The sequence below is a fragment of the Pristis pectinata genome, chromosome 23 (assembly GCF_009764475.1).
Source record: "Pristis pectinata isolate sPriPec2 chromosome 23, sPriPec2.1.pri, whole genome shotgun sequence".
NCBI classification, from domain to species: Eukaryota; Metazoa; Chordata; class Chondrichthyes; order Rhinopristiformes; family Pristidae; genus Pristis; species Pristis pectinata.
The window spans coordinates 10,206,155-10,221,816 of record NC_067427.1 but is presented as its reverse complement, the minus strand read 5'-3'; the positions used below and the strand labels follow the sequence as shown (position 1 = coordinate 10,221,816).

At 39.9% G+C, this 15,662-nt stretch overlaps 1 protein-coding gene across 2 annotated transcripts in view; it reads left to right on the top strand.

Annotated features, from left to right (window-relative positions):
• Positions 1–13,022, top strand: part of stom (stomatin) — a 40,979-nt gene extending 27,957 nt beyond the window's left edge. For both annotated transcript variants that reach the window (XM_052037067.1, XM_052037066.1), the window contains exons 6-7: positions 2,944–3,078; positions 9,459–13,022. In XM_052037067.1, the coding sequence (XP_051893027.1) occupies positions 2,944–3,078; positions 9,459–9,653 (330 nt within the window). In that variant the 3' untranslated portion in view covers positions 9,654–13,022. The remainder of the gene's footprint in view (positions 1–2,943; positions 3,079–9,458) is intronic.
• The last annotated feature ends 2,640 nt before the right edge of the window (positions 13,023–15,662 follow it).

Genomic DNA, 15,662 nt, shown 5'->3' with positions numbered 1-15,662 from the left:
AACAGATGAATACTGATCTTTGAGCCTTCACCTCTGATAATCCTGGTCACTTTTGTATTTCACTTTATGTGCTCACTTTATTCCCTGCAACCCTCAAAAACAAGTGTTGGACAGGATTTACAGAATAGGCACATTTAATAGGACATTGAGTCTGGATCATCATAACTTTTAATTAAAGAGCTTGCCAGCCCAGAGCACACCAGCGGATGAGTATGTCAGCAGTTTCAATCATATGACGTACATGTAATAACTTGTGCTTCTCAGCAAATGCTAAGAAGAATTGATTTTAAGAAGAAGAATTTTTGTAACAATGAATGTTTTGTTTTTAGGATATTGAGCAGTGGGCAAGAACAAAGGACTAGGAGTAAGGCATAAAGCATTCGTCTTCCTGCAATTAGATTATAGCTGATCCACATCTCGTTGCCTTTTGAACATAGAATAGTATAGCATAGGAACAGGCCCTTCTGCCCACCATGTCTTCACCAACCATGATGCCAATCTAACCTATCCCATCTGCCTGTACATGGTCTGTATCCCTCTATTCTCTGCTTGTTCATATGTCTCTAAATTCCTCTTAGAAGTTGCTATCATATCTACTTCTACCACCTCCCACTATGTATGTAAAAAAAAAGTCTCGCAAATATCCTTTAAATTTTCCCCTTCTCACCCTTTAGTGTTTTACATTTACGCCCTGGGGGGAAAAAAACTCTGGTTATCCACCATATCTATGCTTCTCATCATTTTAAATAATTTGCTCCATTTCATCTCCAAACAAGATCTTGTTTAACCCAGCATATCCACAGCCTTCCTGGAAAATGGTATTCCAGATTTCCACTACTATGAAAATGTACTGGTTGATCTCATTCCAAAAGTCCCAATTAGATTAAACCCCATCCACACCAGAAGTAACTACTTCTCCGCATCTATCCTTTCTATCCTATTATCATTTTAAAACACTTAATTTGATTACCCCATAATCTCAAGAATATAGAGTAGGTTAATTCAACCATTCCTCACGATTTAATCTTTTAAGCCTTCATGTTTTAATCCTTTAAACTCTTGTGTTATTCTGGTGCATCTGTCCTATACTCTCCCCAAACCCAATGTATCCTTCCTAAGATTTGGTGACCATTACTGAACAGCAATGTATCCTTCCTAAGATTTGGTGACCATTACTGAACAGCAGACTGTCATTTCTCTCACCCTAAACTTGTACCCTTTTGAGCTGGTCCAATCTTTCATTAACCTTTTGGTTTCTATTTGTATCTGTGGAAAAGCCTTCATTGGTTTGAGACGGTGGCCATTTAGTCTTGCTGAAGGTCCTAGCTTCTCATTGATTTGGGGGAAAAAATCTAATTTTTTTTGATCCAAAATGACCTCTAGACTACTTGCTACCCTACATTAGATTCCTTCAGTCATTGTTTGAATCTATCCATCCAGATAACCAAGTGCCTCTCCTAAGGTTACAGTCCTAAGCCATTCCTACATTTTATGTAATGCTAGTATTGTTTTGAGCAATTACGGTACAATGTGATTTATAGTATCTACATTTAGACTTGGTAACTACATGGAAAAATCGGCTATTTCTTTTGTTTCATCATAGTGTTTGATCCTCATCACAGGAGTGTTTATCACTTTATTGGATGAGGTCAGAATACCAAAATAGAAGGGGCACATTTCTGAAAACAGTTTCAAAGTCCAGTAATTACCAACTTTGCATATTTTTATCCACTGTTGAGTTTAACTTTCTTTTAGTTAAATTTTCAATGGTTTTATTGCAAGCTGTGACAAACACATCATTAGCATGATAAACAAGTGATTAATGCATCAGATCATTCAAGTTGTTTAAGTTGCTTTTTCTTTTTATTTCTTTCAGATCAACCTGCTTTTTTTTTCACCATATTCTTTTATCTCCAGCTTTTATTTGTAATTGTGCAAGTCTTTCAAAATGTTCCATACAATGGATATAAAGTACAATTTATCCAATTAATCTGAGACGAGATTCACCCTGTTGGTTTATCTAAGATTTTCTTCCATTCTCTTCTCACTACATGGCTATTAGGAAGAAAATGATGAACATAGCTAGCAACACTTTTTATTGACAAATATGACAAATATTCCAAAGAGCAGGTCAGAGGATGGGCAGCTTGCAGCTGGTGACTCACCTCTTGACTCCCCAAAGCCCTTCTACCATCTACAACCACCAGCCAGGCGTATGATTCAATTCTGTCCATTTGTCTGCAGGAGTATAGTTCCAACAATGTTCAAGCTTATCACTGTCCGCAAGAAAGTAACCTGCTTGATTTGCATTTCATGCACTTCCCTAAATATTAACTACCTCCACCACTGGCACAGTAGGGCTTCAATGGGCACCATCCAAAAAGAATATAGTGAAGTAACATGCCAAGGTTACTTTGACAGCACTCCTTAAACGCATAACCTTAATCATTAGACAAACAAGTGCAGCAGGTTCATGGAGACACCATCTGCAAGTTCCCCTCCAGATCAGATACTGCCCTAACCCTCTTGCCATTTCTTTGTCACTGGGTCTAAATTCTTGAATTCCCTTCAGCACTCTGAGAATGCCTTCATCGAAAGGTCTGCAGTGATTCAAGAAGGCAGCTTACTATCGCCTTTTCAGGGCATTTGGGAAGAGGCAATTAAGTAATGACTAAATGTGGCTCTCTGTCAAATTTTGTTCAATAATTCTTCTATAAAGAACCTAAGGATATTTTTCTCTGTTAGACACTCAGTATAAATGAGGTTTGAAGATGGGGAAGGACTTTGTGTAGTGTCTTTGCTTTAAGAGACTGGTGTTGGTGTAATGTAGGACTGGCTACTTTTAAGTGCTATTAGTGACAAGCATTTCCAGTCTTCCAGAGAAAATTGTGCAGCTTTGGTGATTCTACACCACTAAACTCACTGCTTGATACACTCTCACAGACTACCCTCGACGTTGCCACAGATGAATGGGGAATTAAGGTTGAGCGTGTGGAGATCAAAGATGTGAAGCTGCCCGTCCAACTGCAGAGAGCGATGGCAGCAGAGGCTGAGGCATCAAGGGAGGCCAGAGCCAAGGTAAGCAAAATGAGATTGAGTGGTTCTGGTGGTATTTTGTGTGGCATTATGACTGAATTTTTGGTTTTGGATTTAACTGATTTCACTGCTCTGCATTTGGACAGGTAATGATTTCTTTCCAGTTGTGTGGTTCTAATCCAGTGCATCTTCTAAAGCTCCCAATTTTGTATCTTAAAAAAAACAGCAGGAATTTCAAATAGCATGACAGGACATATCGGTTAATCTTCAACAATCTTATCTAAATTGTGCAATTAATTGGCTAGAGATTAATATAGTTTAGCAATTCTTTCTCTTGGCAAATTGCTGCTGAATTAGAAACACTGTATTTGGACGTCCTATTTTCTCAGAATCAGCAAATCTATTTTGATAGGCAGAAGCTTCTTTGAACAAGGTTACTTGATAGTCCTGTCATGTATATGTATTGACAGATGAGGGACTCCCTTGAATCTTTATTGGCTGATCTGTTGTTACTTGAAATTGTTAGGTGAAGGAGTATTGGGTCTGATAATTTCTTGGAGTTTATGCATGTCGCAAACCCATTTAAGTTTTGATCTGTTGAAATGAATACCCATGCTCAGGCCTTTTACTGCTGCTTGAATTGAGTGAAGTGTCTTTTGGCTGCTGATGTATTTGGACTTTGCTTATTGAGTATTAGATTATAGACTGCTGGGGACTTCTGGGATTTATTTACACTCAAGCCTGCCTTGGGTTGCCAGAATTAGATACCTCAAAGGAGGTCATGCTCAAACTGCATCTCAACTGAGGTGCAGCTCAAAATTGCAAACATTTCTGTATCAAAGGTATTTACCCAGAGGAAAGTTTGTTCTGCAGCAGATTGTGGATACAGAATGGAAACATTGGTAGCTTCTCATTAGATGATTCCATCATGGAAAGACTGATAGTGCAAACCCCATCTGCACATTAGAAAGATTAAGCGCAGTAAGTTAGGTTTTGTTATAAAGTCAGTAAATCAAAGTTATACCTTACTAAATAACGTCCATTTGAACTGTGGAGGTGTGTGAATTCGGTGTCTGCAGTAAGAGAAGAGGATTCTGGTGTTGAGTGATCATCTTACAGAGCATAAATTAATAATGTTACCACAAACAGCTACTTCCATGCTGCCTCTGGTGAATAAATCCTCGATGAAAAATGATTATCCGCTTAATAATACAGAAGCCTGGACTAATGATCCAGACACCTGACTTTAAATCCCACCATGATAGCTGTGGAACTTAAATTCAGTTAATAATCTGCTAGTTGCAACAATAGCACATCGTGGTAATGACAGCCACAAGAATACCAAATTGTTACAAAAACCCATCTCGTCCCACCCATGTTCTTCAGGAGGAAACCTGTCATCCTTAAGCCAATCTGGTGTATCTGTGACTCCAGACCCACCCCAGGTCATTGAGTTACAATGGATGTGACATAAGGAACCCTGAGTAGTGGGGAGCTTTGTAAGCAGTAAGTTCAAAATCACCTGCTTTTTCTATATAAACTGCATGTGTCATGTCTCAAGTTATACAGATATTATCCCAAAGCTTTTATTTCTTGCTTTTTAAAAACAAAATTTACAGGACCCTGGGAGTGTTAGGACCAAGATTGGGAAAGATAACTAAGCCTGAGGTCAAAGAGTAATTTGCCTAATCAACTGAAGAATGGAGTGACATAAGTGGAGAGGGGGGACTGCCCCATGACTCCCTCCCGTGGGAAGGCATCTTTTTCAGATGTGTCAAGACTTTGGTAAAGAATAGAAAGTACTTGCAGCAATGTAAGTTCTGGAAGCATAACAAAATATGTCATGCCCACTGATGTATTCTGAAGCTGTTGTATGGATGAACAAGATCATCCATACAAAATGGGTCCCATGTCAGGCAAATAAGACGAGTGATGAGCTAATGTTCCTGGTAGTGGTGGTTGGAGGAGGAATGTTGGCCAAGATGCTGAGAACACTCTGCTCTTCAATAGTCTAATGGAATATTTCACACCTTTTTAATGATTGAATATATGTACCTGCTGCCAACTACCAGACTAGATTGGGTGTTCTAGTTTTCACAAGGGTTCAGGTGAATTTTATTACTAAGTAAGCAAAGCTGTTCAATTTTTATGCTTGTCCTTTCCCCGTCCAAGTCATCTTAAGAGATTGATCAAGTTACAATGGCTCACCAATTGTCAGTATTTGAACCATGCTGCCGATATTAGAAGACTCAGCTACTGATCTATTACTGAGCATTGTCTTTGCTCACTGGAGTGGCAGTCTTGGCCTCTTTTTGTTCTTCTCTGTCCTGCCACCAGCCCTACTCCTCCTCGAAAGCTTGGGTTCTGAAGTTGCTCCCTAATCACCCTTGGCAACTTGATGCAGACCAAGTGAACACAAGAACTTCCTGGTCTCAGTCCATCTGCCAGCTGGGAAAAAAATCACCTTTAAAGAACTTGCGTAATTCCTAATACCTCACTGATTTTATTTGTACCATTTTCCTTAAGAATGGCTTTGTTTCGAGTGAAGCCACGGTGCTTCTTTGCCCCCAAAATACAATTTGTTTTATATATAATATCTATTGGAACATGTTCTATTTTAAGATTAACCTGGAATTTTTTTAATCTGTAGTTAAGATGCCCCTTGGCGAAAAGTTGCTGATGTAAACACTGCCATTTATATACACAGCACTGGACAATAAGACATTTTATGTAACTGTCACATGACACATTCACCTCTCCTGGGATAACTGGCAGTAACCAAGCTCCATAGCTGGTAGCCTTATAAGAAATGCTTGTTCTGGGTACACAATGCCATAGGCAGCATTGTCAGTGGTTAAATAACTTCCCTGCGTAACATCCGAATTTATAAACTTGCGCTATGAAAAGGTGATCTTTTTAGCAATGACATTTATAAATGAGACAGTAGAAGTTTGCTGTGTTGCCTGTAGCTGACCAGTTGATTCCTTGACACTGTTGGTTTAAAACCGGTTTAGCAGGATACATGTTGTACTGCATGTTATTAGCTGCATCTTCTTGGTATTTTTCATAAATTGGAGGTAGTTGCTGTGGTCAAAAGTCCATCTTATTGTACTAGGGGACCGTTCAGTAGTCTTACAACATAAGAAGCTGTCCTTGAGCCTGGTGGTTAAGAGATGGTTATGAAATCTCATGGCCTGCCATATTCCTCACTCCACCATTGCAGTCAAACCAGTTTATCAACCCTGGTCCCATGATGAGGTGAGGACAGCATGCTGGGAGCAGCATCAGGCATACCTAAAAACGAGGTGCCATCCAAGTGATGCTACAACACAGAACTATGTGCTTGCTAAACAGCACAAAATAGACTGAGCTGTGTGGTCCATTACCAACCAGAGTAAATGAAAACTCTGCAGACCTGATGCATTTGTGAATGGTGGTGAACGGTTAAATTCAAACAGGAGGAGGAGGCTCCAAGAACATTCCTATTCTCAGTGGTGACTGGGCCCAACATGAGAATGCTGAAGAGCTCAGACAGAAGTGCCATTTGGATGATACATCTCAGTTTTCTCCTGAGATCCCACCATCATAAAAGCAATCTTTCAGCTAGTTTGATTCACTCCAATGTTCTATAAAGAAATAGATGAGGTAGGCTTCTTTGCACAAGATTCAAGACCAATCACACCTCTAGTCAAGCTGTTCTAGTTCAGTTACAACACTGGCATCCAGTGACAATGTGGAAAATTGCCCAGGTATGTCCTGTCTGTAAAAAGCAAGACAAATCCACTCTAGCTAATTAACACCCAATTATTGCTATCAAATGCACATACTCCCCTATAACCTGCTCACTCATGCCCCATTTGGGTTTTGCCAGCACCATTCAGTTGCAGATCTCTCTAGGTTTGGTCCAAACATGGGTCAAAGAGCTAAATTCCAGAGGTGAAGTGAAAGTGACTGCTCGTGATAGCAAGGCAGCAAAAACGGTCATCAAGGGGAAATCGCTCCAAAAGTCGGTGGCAAACCTCATGTAAAGGAAGGTGATGGTTGTTGGAGGTCAATCATTTCAATCCCAGTGCATCCCAGCAGGAGTTCCTTAGGGTAGTGCCTAGGCCCAACAACCTTCAGCTGCTTCCATCATATGGTTAGAAGTGGATATGTGAGATTGTCGGTGAACAATATCAATTCCATTTCCAACACCTCAGCAAATGAAACATTCAGCAAAACCTAGACAACGTTCAGGTGTGGGCTGAGAAGTGGTGAGTAACATTCATGCCACAAATGCCAGGCGATGACCATCCCTATAACAAAAGAAAATCTAACTATCTACCCTTGTTATTTGATGGCATTACATCACCAAGTCCCCATCATCAATACCCTGAGCCATATAAATGCTGTGGTCATAAAATCAGGTGAAATGCTGAATATCCTGCAATAAGTGATTCACCTCCTGAAATAATAAAGCCTTTCCATCATCTGCAGAAGCTTGATGGAATAATCTTCATTAGCCTGGATTAGTGCAGCTCCAAAAACATTCAAGAAACAAAACAAAACAAAGCCGCCCACTTGATTGTCGCCCTAGTCACCATCCTAAACATTCATTTCCTCCGCCACTGGCACACAGTGGCTGCAGTGTGTGGCATCTAGACTGCACTGCGCTTGTCTAGACTCCTGCAATTGCACTTCCCAAACCTGCTGCTTCTGCCATCAAGGACTACAAAGGCAGCAGAAACCAGAGCCAGGCAGTCCAATCTGAACTTGATGGATTCTGATTACGTGTGTTATGTTTGGGTTGAGTGTACATCCTGACAGGACAGCCCTAACTAGACCTGAAGCAGCCCTCCCTCCACTTTATCTTCAGCAGGGTGATTGGCTTGATGTTGCTGCATGCGTCCTCTACTCTTAATCAATATTTGGTGTTTAATCACAAGCTGATCAACTGAATGTTGGTGATTAAAAAAACAAAAACAAACTGCCGGAAGAACTTAGCAGGTCAAGCAGCATCTATGGAGGCAAAGGGCTGGTTGACACTTCGGGTCGAGTTTGTGATTGTTCTGTTGCAGAGATGCTTGACTTTGGGGAGGAAGTTATAACTGCCTGACTTGATTTTGGATTGTCCATGGTTTGGGTCAGATTTTAACTTTATACCCGAGCAGAATGGGAACGTTATCACCTGCTTTCCTTTCACGCATAAGCGTGCACTCTGACCTTTCTTGATCTGTAACCAGCCGTGAAGATCCAAAGCCAGGTGAATTGAGCATTCCCAACATCTGGTGGCCACCAGTTTGCAAGAAGCTGGCAGGCATTTGGCACAATGAATAGAGGGGAGATGCCATCTTAGGCAGTTCAAGTGGTTGTTCTGAAGTTGAGGCTGAGAGACTAGTGTACAGGGTCCAACCCTAAACTGGGAATAGATGACTGATTTCATACAAATAATAGATTTTATCTCTATTTGCATGTTACAATCAATTGAATATTTGTGCAACTTTCTCCTGTAGGCCTAAATTTGGCATTTTTGAAAATCCTTTACAGTGAAGCTGGTATAAAGTAACTCCTGTTGATTGAAGGAAGTGCTTTGGGGGGGGGGGTGAGTCCCCAGTCAGCTCTGCTTTGACAGCCTTCCTACTTGCCGCGTGTAGGAACAGCTTCTGCCTCTGTTACAGCCATGATCAAATGTTTCACAGAAATAAAATACTTTAATTAAATATCAAAATCTCTGACTTCAATTTCTGGTCTCCCTTGCAACCTGAACCATTTCTATCTTTTAAGATTCTTGAAGATCTCCATTCGCCTTCCCTGATACCTATAACCCCTTAGTTCTATGAAGTCTTCTTTGTGCTTTCTTCAGTTCCCAGATATTCTTGCTATAATGTAAGGACCAGAATTGTTCTCAAAATACCAAAGTGGTTTCTAAACAAGGCCTGATCATCTCTGCTTTCCAATTCGATCCCTTGAGAAATTACCCAATGCCTTGTTTATTTTATGGCACTATTAACCTGCTCCATTTCTTTAGTGATTTTTTTTACATCAATACCTTCAAATCCATCTGCTCCTGTGTTCTGTTTAGACAGTCCTTTCCCCAGAGAACAAGGACTCCTTTGACCAAAAATATTCACATTGAAGATCATTTGTCAATTACATGCCAGTTCTGGCAAATTATTGATGTTTGTATTCATTCCGTCACCTTTCGTATCAAGCACGTACCCCATTTTTAATATCACCTCTATGAAGGAGACTTATTGGAACTATGCCTTAAGCAGTTTTTTTTTGTGAAAATACTCCCCACTCCTTGCATTTTGCTACCCTCTTTTGTTTGTGTTGTTATATTTTCATCTACTTCTGAAAGCTTTTCCATTTATCTAGCTATGGTTTGTCTGCCTCCTATTCTTTGATTCCTTGTGAACCAATGACCCTGTTTGTTCTTGCAGGTTATTGCAGCTGAAGGGGAAATGAATGCTTCCAGGGCCCTGAAGGAAGCTTCTATTGTGATCTCTGAGTCTCCAGCAGCACTGCAGCTTCGTTACCTGCAGACCCTCACCACCATCGCAGCTGAGAAGAACTCCACCATTGTATTCCCTCTACCAATGGACCTGGTGCAAAATATTATGGGGGCAAAAAAGTGACATAACTAAACTCAAAATTTGACCACAGTTTGTATGTATGTTTTTCCAATGACACATTTTGGTTAGAATAACTTTTAATTTTTTTCCATGCAAGGGTACTGGTTTACATTAGTGATGGATTGATAGTCACACCTTAATGGACTATCTTGTCTGACACATTATGTGAATGCTTCCGCTTTGATCATTTGTTAAAGCAAAGATTAAGAATGTAATATATACAAAGGTGGGCAAATTCACAGCACACAGTTGTTTTCTAAGACCCGAGCGGACTGTTAATTTAGCCATTGCAGTTTTCACATTTCTGTTGTTCTAGCATTAACCTAAATATTTGAACGTCAAAACTGAGCAGCTTGTTAGCCATTCATTCATAAAGCCAATACTATTTGCCACACATTTAAAAATTTAACACAGTTGATTCTTCATAGTTTGCTGCAGTCGCAATCCTAAAACCTGTCCAGTCTAAATGAACCCATTGTCATTTAACCCTACACTTAAGAACTCATGAGGAGAACATTGGCATAAGGTATTTGCTTCCTTTGTGATGCTGTTGAATTTTTCGAAATCTATATTGAAACATTGCCCTCCTACCTGTTTTCTTGGCCAATTATACAGCATATCTTTATCTGTGTGTGAAGTATTCAAAAGAGGACTTCTATCAAAGCATGTGGTTTATTTCCAAAAGCATTTGAGTTTCTGTTTGTTCTATCAAACCTACAAATTTGATAAAATCTTGTGCCTGCTGTTTTGCCTGTAACAACATATCAGATGTGTGGAAAGGAGCTAACTTGACTTAAACCATCCTAAGCATCAAGATTTCCTCAAATAATCCTCCATGCAGAAATTTACAACCTTGTAACAATCTGCAGAGCATGCCTGGTTTGTGGTTTTAATGTGCAGTACATGTTACTATTTTCTGTACAGTAGATTTGAGACAATGGTTTAGTCTACTTATTGAGGTCCGCCCACCAATCTGTGAGAGAGAGGTTTGCTCATTAAAACTGGCTGAAAAATCTCTGTACTGGCAGTTCACTTGGCTACTGTAGGGTTTGGCTGTATGTCACTTGATTAGCACTTCACACTGACCAATCAGTACAGCAGCTTGATGATGTGTGACAAAAGCAGCTCGTATGTGTGAACATTTTAAGCTATGTCAAGAAGTTGGGGGGGGGGTGTTAAATCTCAGTTTCTTTCCAAATGATTTTTAGTTCCTCTTCAAACAAGTTTATGTGATTGGGGAACTACTCTGTGAGCAACTTTGCCAGAATGATTTCCTTCTAAACTGTCCAGCAAATGTTTTGTTTGAGTTGTCATATTCCAGCCATCTGCATCAGGTTAAGTTGAATGTGACCATGTATCTGCATGTATATGTTTGGGCCATTGCCCATTAAACTCGTGTCTGGGATGAGTGGCACATACATGAACAACACAAGAGACATTTAAAGATCCCTGTCTCTCTTACTGAAGTCTAATTGTTGCAAATTTGTTGCATTAAGTATCTTTTCTAGGGTTAGTCTCCATTGCAAGTTGACATGGAAATTGAAACTGAGTAATGCATTATCTCACCATTGCCCATGAGTTTCAATAAGGAAGACCTACAGTGCAGATAAACACCAAGTCTAACACTGGAATCCACCTATGGGGGCAGATGGTTGGGTAATGGGAAACTGTAATAATGTAAACACTGCACTGGTCAAACCTGACCCCATGATTACGAATGTAAACGCTGGTAGGGTTGCCTGGGTAAATACGTTCAAATTGTGGTCAGGGCTTTAATAATCCTGAAGAGTGTGACCAAATGCATGAACCCAAGTTTAAGTGGTGGCTCGAAGGTCAGTATAGTCATGTTGACCTCGTGTTCAGAGAGGGAATTTTAGACGGGCCTCATTGCAAAAGGAAAAACTTATTTAAGAAAGGGTTTCATTTAAAAAGTAAAGTCTGCTTTGATTACTTCATAATAAGTGATGTTGCTGTAGGAGCTTTGTGGTTATTTTAGTATCAATAGTAAACTGAGTTTTACTGTGAAAGCCTGATACCATAGCAGTTTTAGTCTCTATAAAATGAGCACTGATTAAATACTCAAAGCAAAACAGAAAACACATGCTAGAAATCTGAAATAAAAGCAGAAAATGCTGGGAATACTCAGCAAGTCAGGCAGCATCTGTGGAGAGAGAAACAGTTAACCCTTTCAGATGGATGGCATTTCATCAGAACCAAATTAAATACCTGCAGTCAAAAGAATGTACCTGTACAGAATGGCTGCTTTTGAGAACATATCATTCCCATCTTAAACTATAGCAATGGTAAGGAATTTCCCTTCTTCATACTTGGATATCAGTGCTAATGGTAGGAGTGTGAGTTAATCAGGTGGTGTGAAATAGCTTTGTTCATTTCTGCTTGATCTAAATCACTGTGTTCCATGTCTGTTTCTCAACCATGGAATACATTGGATCTTCGTATTTAAATATTTTTGGAATAAATTTGTTCAATGGTGGCGTGATCAAGGATTTGTCCATGCACAAATAAGCTTTTTAAGAATGGATAAATATTGGCATTGGGCCGGATGTTTTTAATACCTTGTCCCATTTTAACTCAAGATCTTGAGTCCAGCCCTGGTCAAGTCTACACTGTGGTTGCAATGCAAAATGAGTTTAGACTGTTCAGCAGCCAAGGTGGCAAACTAGCTCAGTCCATAAGTGGAAAATGGAATGAGGTCAGCCTGTAGAGTGTGTCTACTGCTGTAAAGTAGGAGTTTAAGATGCATTGTTGGAGCAGGGGACATTTGCTCTCTATCTAGCCGAGAGATATTTCTCTGAAAGCACTTGGTGCTAATATTCACCACAATTTTTAAAAAAAGACATATCTGCAGATCTTTTTCATGAACTTGCCTTGTCAATATTTTGAATCCCTCAATTAGAGTTAATCCAACCTGCACTAGACTGGTGTCTTTTCACATTGATTTACAGGTGACCATTCTCACACCTTTTTTTGTCTGTTTTTAAATCCAATTTGGACTGAAATTAGCCCAGCCCGAGAGTGAGTGGGTCCCAAGTACAAGGTAAAACCTGCTATTCAAGAAAGCTGAGGCTACTTGTATTTACCTTGAGTTACCATATATTGATCAAGGCAGGGTTTTAGAGGCCTTACAACACAATGCTATACGCTGTATAATTTTACCACTCTTGAAGTTTATGAATGTAAATTCAATAATATTTTAGAATGTAATCAATATGTAATAACAAGGCTTTTCTTCCAGAAATTCTTTTCTTTTTCACATTAATGTGTAAAAGCATGTTCAATATGGTAGTAGTATACTTTTATAATTAAGCTTGCAATGCACTTAATAAATGTTATCAATCAAAGTCTCCATTACCTACTTGTAGCTTCCTTCCTTCCTAATAGTGTGGTTCCCCATCAGTGATACACAGATGTTACAGGTTTACTCATCAAAAGCTGAAGCAGGGCTAGAACTTAACACTTACTCCCTAACTGAGCTTAGGTTAATGAAGTAGGCTAGCTGTCAGTTGTTTACTACTCAGAGCAATAACAAACAAGCACGACATTGTTTTTACAAACCCTACACCTTTTTGTGGGTTCTTTTGGTGAAACATGTCTTCAGCAAGGTGATAGCATGCAAGTATTTTTTCCGAGAGTCATCGGTACTTTTGATTACAATTATATTACAACTACTTCAAGAATTTTCAAGGAGGAATATGTTTGGTTATATTCCCATTTCACATTCCAACCATTCTTGTAGCCTAACTGGAACTACTATAGACAGCCAAGATCTAAGGTTAAGTGTATGTGTGTACACACACAACACCCTTTGTGCGTTGCATCAGATGTTGTATTTCGATATGATTAACCACTCTTAACATTGCACCTCTCATGCCTTCCATCTCGTACCGTATTTATTTTCAATTTGTATGTGGCATGCTGTTAAATATGGCTCAGCTAGGAATGACAGGAAAGTGATTATTATCTTGCAGATCTGTTCCATATTGATGGTGTTGTGGTTTGCCTTCAGACTAATTGAAGGAAACTGGGGTTTTCACGTTTGTTAAACTGCTTTCTTTTGTCTTTGCAGATATGAGAGTGCCATGTTGCACTGTCGCAGAGAGCGAAAAGAGTGTTTGGCACTCTTTGCGTTGCCACAGTGTCAAAGCATACAGCTGAAAACCTTCCATTTTCTATCTACAATTCCCCCATTTGTCTCCAGGAGAAATTCCTCTTTGCAGTGAGGAATTAGCTCAGATCAGCCAGTCCTATCTGTCTGATGAGGGAACTTGAATATAATTTGAAAGTAGGCACATCAGTTTACTGGCAGTAATGTTGGACTAAGTAATCCAGAGGCCTAGTTCCGGATTAAAATTACTATTGACTGCTGGGGATTTAAATTTAGCTAATTATAGTAAATCCAAGATGTATAAAATCTGGTATCAATAGTGGCAACCACAAAACAATTAAAATGTCGCAGAAACCCAATATGTTAATAGCATTGTGTTAAAGAAATCTGTACGTAGTACTTGGTCTGGGTCCAGGGAACCACTTTATTCTGGACCAGTTAGAGGTAAGTGTTCATTCTGGCCTTAACCAATAAGGCTAACATCTCCTCGATCAATGGAAAAAACCACATTCCCTACTTTTGTAGTTATTTTCCTTCCTACTCCTCCCCTGGCTGTAGACTGTTTCAGGCTATGGGTGATCTGTAAAGTTCCAGTTATTTGTAACTAGACACAAGTTGATCTACAAGAGCAGCACTGAGGAACTCGGTGTTCCTCTGAACTATTTTTAGCACACTATTCCATATATTCACAACTTGCTTCCAATATTTCAGCAAGAATATTAACCTGTTTAAAAATAAATGTTAACCAGCACACACAGAAGAATTTAAACTCATTGACCTCCTCTTTCTGAAAGGCCTGGATAGAGGGGATGTGGAGAGGATGTTTCCATTAGTAGGAGAGTCTAGGATCCAAGGGCAGAACCTCAGAATAAAGGGATGTCCCTTTAGAACTGATAGGAGGACGAATTTCTTCAGCTAGAGTGGTGAATCTGTGGAATTCGTTGCTACAGAGGGCTGTGGAGGCCGAGTCATTGGGTGTGTTTAAGGCAGAGGTTAATAGGTTCTTGATTGGTAAGGGGGTTAAAAGCTATGGGGAGAATGGGGTTGAGTAAAAAAAAAATTAGGCATGATTGAATGACGGAGCAGACTCAATGGGCAGAATCGCCTAATTCTGCTCCTATATCTTAGGGTCTTTCTCCCCCTACCAAGTAACCAATGCCTTCACAACTTGCCCAGTGACCTGATCAAGGTAATGAACTTTCCATGTGGGTAATTTAATCATCAAGACAGAGGCACTTCCAGCTGGTCAGCCCCACAATTGGTTAAGATAACCTTCCTCCTGGGGCAGAGATGGGGAGTGTCACAACCTCCACTTTTGGTATGTATATTTTCAATTAGTTGCCTTGTGACCCAGTAATTCTGAACAGAGGAATCATCACAGACAAGTCAAACTTGAGATCCCAACACAGCTTCCGGACTGATCTCAGTGAGCCCAGGTTGTGAGAAAGAATTCTCAGCAAGTTAGACAGCATCTGTGAAGAGGGAAACAATTAATGTTTCACCAGAACAGTTCTGATGGAATGTCATCATCCTGAAACCTTAACTCCTTCTCCCTCCACAGATGCTGCCGGGCGTGCTGTGTTTTTATTCCAAATTTCCAGCCCTACAGTGCTTTTCTTTGAAGCTAATTCTCCTTTTCCACCACCCTCCTGTGCAATAGGTTGCAGATCATCACCACTTCATGTACCAAAAGCTTTTCCTCACATCGTTCCCTGTATCTTTTGACCTTCCCTGCATCTTTTGCCCTTCACTTTAAACTTATTTGTGGAACTGAAGTGAATGGGGACAGAAACTTTCTTAGATAGAAAACAATCTAATTTGAATTTTAGGAATTCAGCAAGTCAAGCGGCATCCGTGGAGGCAAAGATATGGTCGATGTTTCAGAT